Genomic DNA, 11,775 nt, shown 5'->3' with positions numbered 1-11,775 from the left:
ATCTTACAATTCGTTGATTTAATATAGCTTTCTCTAACTCTTATATATCATGTATATAGTTGTATTAAAACACAATGTATATATAATTGGAGAGAAGCGACTTTAGTTTTTGCAGATATTGTTGGCCAAAGAACAACCCAGTGACTGGAACTAGAATACGCCTTCAAATTAGACACGTTTGACATACTGCTGAAATCTTCCTGGATAAGGTAATTAATTTTGATCCGGAAGATAATGCCACAGCCAGTGACAGGTTCCTTACTATCAAATTCGCCCCAAATTCGGTCGCCATGCAACATTAAGCATTACCATCAATTGGAATAGGCAATTGGAACAGGCATTTCTCATGATAAGATGGTAAATTGGTAATAGACGTGAAACCGTTAAAACAATTATCGCAGATTCAATTGCTTTCTCAAGGGCGCTCTGTCTTTGTAGATAAACGTTCGGGTAAATTAATGATACAATATCATTTTGAAAATTACAGAAAACAAATTGTACATCGATATCGACGATGCTTATTAACTTCAGTCTTTTGAATACTTGAGTTACAAACCTAATAGCACTCGCCGCGTTTAAAAATGTCTCTTCCATTAATTTGCTTTTGACGCATGCATTTTTTTTATATATTAATCAGTTAATAGAACGCAGCCAACTACATTGACGTATTGACAACTCCAACATCATGAGCACGCGCAACAAACTTGGGGAAGAAAAGTGTTGGAACTGTTTTACCCAGAATGACGGCTTACGGATGCTAGACGAGTTGATTACGATCTTCACTATTTCTTGTTCCTGCTACCATGGCTACTGTGCGAGACGTGAAAGAAGCTCTGTGAAAGAAGATAGAAGTTGAAGTTCGCTTTGTTGTTGGTAAATAAACCCGGGAAATAAACACAGGTATATCACAGTACAAGTATACATTTATTTTAATGAAATGTAATATCATTTACGCCTTGTTCGTTGTTTAAAGGAGCACAGATCAATTAAAAACCGACTGAACCTGATCAATTGATCGACGTTACAAGTTATGAAAGTTAAATTGAAAGACACACAAGAATATTCTTGGTAATTTTAATAATGAACTCATACAACAAAAGTACGTAAAAATAAGGAAAACTAAACCAAAACTATACGGCCTTATATCTCAGTAATAGTTTTAAGAATGGTAATAACCTTTAAACTACATTAATGTCATCTGTTACTTTTTTGGCCACATAGAAATATAACTGTTTAATACTTAATCGACAGCAGCCTACGCAAATTTTAATATTTCATACCACTAGTAAGCTAGTCTTGAAAGACTTGTGATCCTCATTTGCCCTACATTAATGCCACTTTATTTCATTTTGTAAACTGCTAAGACTATCAGGTGTTCTGTTTCTCACGACCATTACAAATTAAGCTACCTTTTATCAACTGATCAAAGACTACGCCACTCAAGTGAAAGTAGGTTGAATCATATAAAAGAACACTTTATCAATAAAAGTACGGACTTAATTAAATTTAAGCTATTCTGCTCTATCAGCACTAGTGAGTGTCATATTGACTGTCGTATCCAAAGTAGACGTGACGCTACCGCTCAGTAGCATAGTGTGAACTTAAACCTAATTGTTTAAATGCCACTCAAAAGTGCTCGAAGACCGATGTCGTGTTTTTTCTTACCATGCTTACCATTAATAATTATGGTATTGCACTTTTGAGGTGTATATTCACATACTCATTATAAAAGCCTGTAGCAGACAGAAGCCTGTACTTGCCACTTGGTGGTGGGTGATGTAGATTCGTTAATCTCTACTTGTGCGTATCCTTGTTGATTTTTTCAAAATGATTGCATTTTCTCATTTTGATTTTGTTTCTAATTGAATGACTAGGAGACCATTATTATGGATATGCGAGGTGTAATAGTACTCGTATTGGCTGTACACACGTGTTCAGGTAAGTCTTGATGCTTCTAATTACATTCTACATTCAGTAAAGGAGGATACACTTTAGAATTGCGCAGACTTCTATCCAGAGTCTATTTCAGATTAGCGTTGACATGATCTATGACCAATTTGTATTCGTAGCCGTTACTTTTTCATATATTTTAAGCTCTTTTTATTTTGATTGAAGTTGATTATTTTGGTTTTTTTATGGACTCGTTTGTGAAACCACTTCAAATATTTAGCTGACCAAATAAAAGCCATGATTTCAGCATGTCAGTATTGTCTTTCCTGTCACTAACATACCATGGAATGCACACTTTCCCAATTTGCTCGTTATGAATAGTATGGTGCATTGTGTACAATGTAAGGGGTGGGGTGTGTGCGTTGGCGTAAATGGATCGGGCATACGCGGCGTGGGGTGTTTGTGGATGGGTTGTGTTTTCTGAATATTTGCATGTATATGTACATGTATGTGTGGGTGATGGGGGGTGGGCGTGTGTATGTGTAATCATGTAATAAAGCGATCAAAATGACGTAGGGGTGTGTGGAGGTATGTGATTTGGAATGCCATATGTAATAGACATGACCTCTTTCGCAATCAACTTGTTTGAACTTAGAGCTATTGATATTGGGTTCAGTATAATGTCGAAGAACCCTAAACAAAACACACCACTGATGACATAATTTATGTATCGGATGTTTAAACCTTACAGGCCAAACAACGCCACCAAGTCCATCTTATACTTGTGAAAGCAACCCTAATGACAACAACTGTTACTGTGTCTTAAACTCTGACACAAACAACTGGTTTCTTGCTCGCTGGAACTGCAGACATTATTTGATGGGCGAGTTAGTGGATATTGTATCAGCGGTTGATAACGCATTCATTCAAAACTTGTTGGGAAAAACAAGGTTGGTGACCAGCTCATTTTGAGCTCTATACTATTTGTATGCTAGGCATTTAATTGTCTAATTTTAAGTTGAACCTGAAAACGAAAGCCATTGTGTAAAATAATATATAAGAATTACGTATAACCTTACACAGAATGTTATATGTTCAAAGTCCCATTCATGTATGCTGCCAGTTCGAGGCTCTCCCCGCACATAGTGCATAATGGCGGAATCACGCAAGTAGCGAATAGGATTTACCGAAAAGCAAAAAGGTTGATTATTATATCTTACAAATTATTTTCAAGCAGCCTCTTACATGTCATATGTCATGATTTTTTTCCAGACATATTGTCTTTATAAGAGGAATGTTTTTTGCGCGATAACGTACAAACTTACGTCTCGTGAGATGCGTGGGACACAGCTGCGCAAATTACAGAATCTTTGAAGCTTCTGCTTGAGCCTGTGCCAGCAGCAACCCAACCCCGCACACCGACATCGCCTGGCTAATAATTATTTGGTGCAGCAGATACACTAAAATGAATACACGGGATCGATACACGTGAATTGCTATGCACGATTTTGATATCAGACGAAAATCTTCGGATACCGGGTTAGAAAATGATGAATATCTCCCGTAAATGATTTCGTCTCAAGAAACCAGATCTGGTCTCATACACTTGAAAATACGTGTTGAACAGATATGATAGTCGCTAGTTTGCGCTTTGAGAAACGGCCGTGAGTCTTGAACTCAAAATCTGACCAAAATCGCCAATTTTATATTGCGTTGGTCCTGTATGGACTACAGCGCGCATAGGTATATTCGTCTCAGAGTGGAGGCAGTATGTATGACCATTGACCGCAATGTCGTATACAAGCTTACTCACACAGCGAGAAATCAATTACCCCGGCTATTGTCAGTAGCCTTAGTCAGGTCACTTGGCTAATTATATGCGTCTCATAAGGTCGGAATAAAATGACCTTTCGTGGCTGTGGATTCAACCTACCATGGCGATTTCTACCATGGAGATATCGGGGCGATGACACTGTGCCCCGTTAATTCCATGATATTGGTATTCATGAACTGAATACTGTGCAAATATCATGAATTTTGTTTTAGAGAGACTTTGTCTTAGAGAGACTTTGATTTTAGATAGATTTTGTTTAGCCTTGGACTTGACTTCAACAATATCCCGTTACATTAATTTTTACGTATTGTGGGATAGGCTTTTAGACGGGAATTCATAACAATTAGTGGGTTTTTAGCGGGTTCGCCGTCGGACAAGTTTAGAACTGTCAAGCTTTCGTCAGGAGTAGCTCTGACTTCTTTAGGACAAACTACCTAAGAATGAGACATGTAGACCGCCCCTTGCCTACTGATGAATCTGAAAAGAGCCGTTCACTGAAGACTGCCCCTTGTCAACAGAGAACAAGCAGATCTCGCCTATCTGCTAATATGAAGGTTTTGGTGGCTCTGAAAAGAGCCGTTCAGTGAAGACTTCCCCTTGTCTACAGAAACAAGCAGACCTCGCCTATCTGCTAAATTTAAAGGTTTGGTGGCTCTGAAAAGAGCCGTTCACTGAAGATTGCCCCTTGTCGACAGAAAACAAGCAGACCTTGGGGCGATCTACATGTCTCATTCTTAGGTACTTTGTCCTGAAGAAGTCAGAGCTACTCCTGACGAAAGCTTGACAGTTCTAAACTTGTCCGACGGCGAACCCGCTAAAAACCCACTAATTGTAATTTTTACATGTTAATTAAACATCCAGCACACCTGGTGCGTGGTTAGGCGTCACTGACATCAAGCAAGAAGGTACATTCTTCCTAATTTCTGATCCACAAGTCGAACTTCCATACACTCGCTGGGTGAATGGATTCGCCAATGATGCTACGAAGAACTGTGGTGTGATGAATGGAGATGATGCTTATTGGAATGTATTGGATTGTAGTAACTCCATTACGAGTTACGGTACTTTGTGTATGGTTCAGATGGGCGATCCGTTTGGATACAATTTGAATACAGGTATGTTGCCCGGTATGTTGTGAAGAAAATGAGATATATATTTACTATCAAATAATGCTCTAGATTAAAGAAACGAATTTTGTTCTAACAATTGTTTGAGAAAAATCAAGGTCAACTTACCTTAGCATATGAAAATCGGCATAAAATCATAGTGAAAATGCAACTATATATTGTAGCATTGTTGAAGACTACTATCAATATATCCTAATGAGCATGTGTCCCTCGTTCTAATATATAGGATGCCCCTTGAATGCCGTAGCATACGGCAGTAAATGCTATGGAGTTTACACCATTTCAAGTACCGACACTGGACAAGCGTTCGGGAACGCTATTACTTTCTGCCAATCATTGACACCAGCTGGGAACCTGGTGCTACCTCAAGACACTGCTGAGAATGATTTTGTTCAGCAGTTGGCAAGACTAACTGAGTAAGTACTATCTCGGATTTTTTTCTGATTTGAAAGCACCCCCTCATGCTCTATACTAGCAAGCACAGGTTGTCTCTGAACAAATTGTACAGTGGGAAATTTTAATTTTCAATATAGTTTATTGCCCGAACCAAACAGGAAAATGCAATTGCCTGATGTAAGACAACTTTCAAATACTTGTTATCACTTCGTTTTTGAAATACAAAGATTGTTTCGGAAAAAAAGACTAGTTACAAAAAAAAAAATACCCAGCACACACAAAACGTTTTCGACATCATTCGCAAAAAGCTATAACAGGTTGTCAGAAATCGTTTAAATGTCGAGTAAAACGTTTTCATAACCTAAAAAAACATTTTTTGATAATCTACTGCTCAGCAAACAAAAATGTTTTACAGAAAAAGTATAAATGTCGGGTAATATAAAGGGTATAAAATCGTTTTAATAACATTCCAAAAACATTCGTGAAAACTTGATACAAAACATTCTAAACAGAATGTTATTTTGGAGTTGAAAAAATATTTTGCGAAAAATGTTTGCCCAAAATATTTGCAATAACGTTTTAAAAACGTTTTCATGACCTTTTATAACCCGACATTTAAATGTTATTAAAAGGTTTTGAAAAAAAAACATTTTAAGAACATTTCTGTGTTTGCTGGGTTCAAATATTTTAACATAATGTTTTAACATAATTGACAAAATATTTGGTAAAAATGTTTGCAAAAATAGTTTACAATAAGATTTTTGAAAACATATAAAAATATTGTTGTAGTGTGTTTTCATACAAAACGTTTTAAAACGTTATCATGACCTTTATACAACCCGACATTTTAATGTTATTAAAACGTTTTTACCTAAACCAAAAGCCAAAATATAACTTATTTAAAACGTTTTTAAAACGTTTTTGTGTTTGCTGGGTAGCTCTTTTGGAATCCATACCCAAATGAAGCATCAAACACTGGCATTATTGTTTTTGGTTGTTGTTTTTTGTTGTTGTTGTTATTGTTGTTGTTGTTGTTGTTGTTGTTGTTGTTGTTGTTGTTGTTGTTGTTGTTGTTTGTTTGTTTGTCTGGGTATGGAATTTACACGTTTTCATATTATAATTCAAGAACAGCACGGAGTGCAAGTTCAAAATTCAAATAATTAATTTATTAGGTCATACTAATTTGATTATTCAAAAACAGAAACTATTCAGTTTTAAGAAATAAACCAAATAGTGGTGGTTTTCAGTTAATAATTGTACCTGATGAGACCTATTGATAAAGCACTGTCACTGACAGATTGACTCCATTTCAAATCTTTACAAACCAAACAGGTTTCTTGTTGATCATGCAAATGCCTAATTTATTAACATTCTAAAGACAGTCGTGTTTACTTTATTTTCCAGATTTGGTAGATTTTGGCTTTCAATTGAACGTAGTAGTGGGAATTACGTCGTATATAACGACATTTTAACACAGTTAACTTATAAGAATTGGGAAGATGTAGTTGCGATGGAGAGTTTCAGTGATACATTAGGAATCTATAAGTTTGTGATGTTTACTGATACTGGACTATGGGGATATGATACGATTTCATTGTCATTGGGTGTTATTTGCCAATTTGGTAACATGGGTAAGACGATTCTTTTTTAGCTCACAGCTTATATTTATGTTTTTATTGACACGTTTCCAAAGGCTAGGTATTTTCTAAATGATGAAGTATAAATTCATTGCGATTTATGATATTGATGGATTTTCACAATACGTTTCCAAATCAGTGCTCCAAATATATTCCTTAAACTATTTTTGAGCGCAACCCCACTCTCTTAATGCAAATGAGTGAGTATTTTATGCACTACAAAATTAAAGAGTAAAAACCACTCCAAAAGAGTGAAGTGTCCAATCTTTAAGGTATGATAATAAGGGACAACTCCTTTTGGCATGTGGAGTGGTCCTTATATGGCTCCTTGAATTGAAGAGTGGTAATGTCGCTCTTGTTTGGGCGAAATGCACTCTTTTGGAGTGAACATTTCACTCTAATACACAGCATTGCCGCATGAGGCGGGGTCAACTTGCCCCTCTTACTATTTACAATAATACGGTAAGACAATACTAAGACAATGATTCACCAGTCACCACCTTTTTATTTTACCTTTGCAGATATTGCACCAACCAACAAGCCAACAATAGCGGCAGGAACAGATTCATCATTATGTGGGCCAGTCACCACTATGCAGACTACTACTGGTAATAGACGAGTCAATAAACGAGTCAAATAATTGGTGCACTATTGGAACACCGATGTTTTTGCTTGTTAGTGAATCTAAACACCTCCTGAACAACATATCCCAAAAGTACAAAAAGGACATATTATAGGGGCGAAAATGGTAATTTGCATATATCCGAAATGGCCGCAAATACAGGATTCAAAATTCAAAATTGGGCAAATATGGATAACAACCTTGTAATCGTATTCCTCTCAGAGTGTATCGTTGACCTATCTCCGATTTACCGTCTTGAGTTCTAGGCATAAAGGTCAAATGTCAAATTTTGGTGTCTATAATTGTCCACAGGGTAAAAATAAAAAGTGGTCTCAAATTGTTCCGCTTGGAAAAACATCTTAACCAAAGAATAGTTTGCCATATCTCACGTGTTCGTTACCTGGGTAACATGGCCAAAAAGTCGAATCCCATTGAATCATGTTTACCTAAATTCACACGAATGCACAACACAAATACACTGTTTGATTAAGCTAACAAAATCTAAGTCTTTAATTGAAAGTAAAGATATGATTGGTACAATATATGACAACAAATGCATATACAAAAATAATCACACAATCACAATAATATTTTAACTACTCAGCTTAACCAGCAGTCTTCTTGTAGGTGATCATAGAGTTCTTGTAATGTTCTGGACGGCTGATGTAAATCACCTGTCCTGCAAAAATCAGCGAAGTCCTTTGTACACTTGCATATCCTTGCGTATAAAATCCTCACACAAAAATGGCGTTGCTTTCTCCAAACATTTATCTCCTTGCGCTGCTTTCTCCAAATTTAACTCCTTGCGCTGCTTTCTCCAAACTTAACTCCTTGCGCTGCTTTCTCCAAAACTGGTGCTATTTCCACCTTTCACACAATATCTCCAGGAAGCAGGACTGTGATGCACTTGTCCCCACTTATCATTGACAGTTGTGTTGGATCAAAAAAACAGACTTCAGCAAGTCGACAGAAGAATATATATTCCTTTCTTGGAAGAAGTACGTTCTTTGACGTATTCTAGATCTTCTCCGACAACACTGGCAGGTCGTAGTCATTGACTACATAAAATAATTCTGGTTTGCAATTTCCTTTCTTTGAAGGAATTGGACTGTAAGCATATTAGCTAGCTAGCCCAGATCAACACTATAAACTGTGAAGAATTATGTTTACATTCTCTCATATATCAAGCACTGGGAAATCCCAATATTTTAATAGCCAAATGTGATCTTGGGAATTCCCAAGTCTTAATTATAACATTAACCTTTCACATGACATCACTTCCTGAGGGGAATCCCATGACATCACTTCCTGAATCCATATGATGTCATCTTCACTTCACAATCTCAGGGGAATTCCCATATGATCCAAAATTAGAAATAATCCAATTTGTTTTTGATCAAGTTGATGCAAGAAAGGGGAATCCCTAAAATGTCTCATGAAATAGATTTAAATTGTAAACAAAGATAAATCATCAAATTAAATTACTCAGGGCACATCACACTATTCTTTGTTTTAAATGTCGTTCCAAGCGGAACAATTTCAGACCACTTTGATCAAAATCGGAGCATTTTTTATTTTTTACCTCTGTGGACAATGGTTTGACATTTGACCTTTATGCCTATAACTCAAGAACGGTACATCCTTGTACATCGGAGATAGGTCAAACTATTTCTGAATCCTAATAATGAAAGGAATACAATTTTTTATTCACCCAATTTTGAAATTTGAGCCTTGCATTAGCGGTCATTTTGAACATAAATATGCAAATTTCCATTTTTCCCCTCTGTCCTTTTTGGATATGTTGTTCAGGAGGGTGTTTAAAGTCAGTCACTATCAAGAAAAAACATTGGTGTTCCAATTTTGTCTAGCTCAAAGACAAACGCCAAATTGACTCATCTATAAACCGTTGCTCAAACGACATTCCTAATTTTGTCCATAAATGGTTTTATAATAAATGATCCCTTTCGATTTTTCTTTCTTACTGTCAAATTATTCTAACCTAACAGTATTTTTAAAATGGTGGATAAGGGGGTGTTCATAAATACTTTGGTGGGGGTTGGAAAATATGGGGGGGGGATCAAAAAAATGTGGGTCCTAAAAATGGGGGATCAAAAAAAAATCAGTCCTTAATAGGGGGGATCAAACAAATTTGAGGGTAAAAGTCCGGGGTAAAATGTGCAACAAGGCATGCACATTCCAATTTTTTGGCGCGCGCATGAAGTATTCAATTGTGTACTCTCAAGCTTCAAATCAACAAAATTTGCGCATTTTACAATTTGGGTGTAACACTATGACTCAATGAGTAATAATTTTAAACGGTCATTTTTGGCTAAAAGGTTAATAACATATATTTTTGGTTTCTTTTTAGGACATTAAGGGGGGGCAAATTTAGACCATAAAAAGGGGATAAAAATATCCACCTTTTTTAGGGGCATCAAAAACATTTTGATGTCTCAACATGGAGGTATATAAATAAATGGAGAATGATCGCCAGAATTCTAATCTCCTAAGTGGAGATTATCCCGTTACCTCTATTCAATGAGTCACCAAACTTGAATTGACCAGCCACTTCAGCCAAGCTATTGATCTCCACGATGGTTATGAGCCTCTACCATGGTTCATTGATTGTCACTCCCAAAATTTCCTCATAGGAATTGACCCTACATTGACCCGTACCGGAAGCCTTGTAAAAGAGACTGTATAATGACGTCAGCTAGTCAATCAGATGTTCAAAGTCACCAGTTTTGATAGCTTATAGTTTCAATGTATGATCGTGCGAAAACCCGAAGAAATTCGGATGTTCTGTTCTCAAGTTATGAAACTGTTTTCTACACTAGTTGTGCCGTAACTTGACAAATATACTTAGTTTTCATGTTCATATATTAAGCTTTTAGGGGGTCTGAGGGAGTTCAAATATAGTGCAAATGAAAGCAAAACGTTTTTACCTTCCGATTGTGAAAAAAATTATGTTGGGCCAATTTGGGCCATTTGAGTTACGAGCGAGCAAAATTTACCGGAAGTACTTCGGAATTCAAGCAAAAGTGATGATCAGACAATCTTTTCTAGAGAGAAATTGATATACGGAATGTATAGGCCCTACATACTTTGTTTAAACAGTTTCTCATAGTTTAGTATATGCTAACCGTGATTTTGGTTGAAGCTTCCGGTCAAATTGATTGAGTGCCATGATGGATATGTCATGTTATTGTTTTTAAACTTTTAATTCTGTATTGTCATGAAATCGTATAGGCCGCCTAAATCATCATCATTAAACTTCTCATTTTATAATAAATAATTATCAGTATTTAGGCCTAAATGATTATATTAATATTATTATGAGGCTATCGTTTTCTTTGGAGGAGGGTTCCAAATATACAGGGGGGTCATAACTTTTGGGAAAAAAGTCATAATTCAATTTTTCATGACCAAAATGTAGGGAGTCACAAGATGACAACAGATAAGGTGTTTCTTTTTCAAAAGACTGATTTCTTGATGCAATTTAACTGAGACTAGTATACCTAAACCTAGGTATACTAGTCTCAGAATTTCAGCACTCAATTTTCGGCGAAAATGAGATTTTGATATCAAAATTTTATGAAACATGAGCACTTTCCAATAAGTATAAACTTCATTTTACCCCATTGAAATCAATGGCCAGTGAAACAGACTTCACAATGTAATCAGCTTAGCATAATCAATATAAACCTGAAATTGCCTATTCAACAATAATTGGTCATAACCAACGTAGTACAAAGGAGGCTTGGCTGGATCATTCTCCATTTATTTATATACCTCCATGGTCTCAAGTTCCAACTTTTCCACCAAAGCCCCCCACGCCACCACCACTAAAGTATTTATTAACACTCCCTAAGAAAGAGTTTGCGTCCATGTGTTGAAGCCAGACCTGGGTGAAAGTGTATAATGTGTATTGGTGTGACCGTGGTGAGTGGGGCAGTTGGTGCGTGTGGGGTCATAGGGTATTAATTTGCGGAGTGTATTTTGAAATGGTACGTAGTGCTACGAAGACAAGCTGAAAGTATGACGATCTATATACGGAAAGCTGAGCTGAGGTAAGATATAGTGCCGTAGAATTCCATCTACAGGCACATAATGCCTCGAAATGAGGTGTTTTTAAACAAAAGACAGACACCCTCCACAGAACATTACAATAGATCTTGTTTGTATGTCAATAATAATATTATAATTATTATTGTTATAGTTGCTCTAGTTATAAATCCAAATAATGTTTTATGGCGGGCATCTGCCTTT

The 11,775-nt window shown here is 36.4% G+C and overlaps 1 protein-coding gene across 1 annotated transcript in view; it reads left to right on the top strand.

The window, feature by feature from the left end:
* Nucleotides 1–60: 60 nt before the first annotated feature.
* Nucleotides 61–11,775, top strand: part of LOC140148559 (macrophage mannose receptor 1-like) — a 65,697-nt gene continuing 53,982 nt past the window's right edge. Inside the window, exons 1-9 of the mRNA XM_072170555.1 lie at nt 61–209; nt 645–873; nt 1,365–1,449; nt 1,875–1,938; nt 2,642–2,840; nt 4,586–4,839; nt 5,078–5,267; nt 6,652–6,878; nt 7,406–7,492. Of these exons, the coding sequence (XP_072026656.1) occupies nt 1,887–1,938; nt 2,642–2,840; nt 4,586–4,839; nt 5,078–5,267; nt 6,652–6,878; nt 7,406–7,492 (1,009 nt within the window). The 5' untranslated portion in view covers nt 61–209; nt 645–873; nt 1,365–1,449; nt 1,875–1,886. The remainder of the gene's footprint in view (nt 210–644; nt 874–1,364; nt 1,450–1,874; nt 1,939–2,641; nt 2,841–4,585; nt 4,840–5,077; nt 5,268–6,651; nt 6,879–7,405; nt 7,493–11,775) is intronic.

This window comes from Amphiura filiformis, chromosome 3, assembly GCF_039555335.1.
Source record: "Amphiura filiformis chromosome 3, Afil_fr2py, whole genome shotgun sequence".
Lineage (NCBI taxonomy): Eukaryota > Metazoa > Echinodermata > Ophiuroidea > Amphilepidida > Amphiuridae > Amphiura > Amphiura filiformis.
Note: the sequence above shows the minus strand (reverse complement) of the source record. Positions and strands in the feature narration are given on the sequence as shown.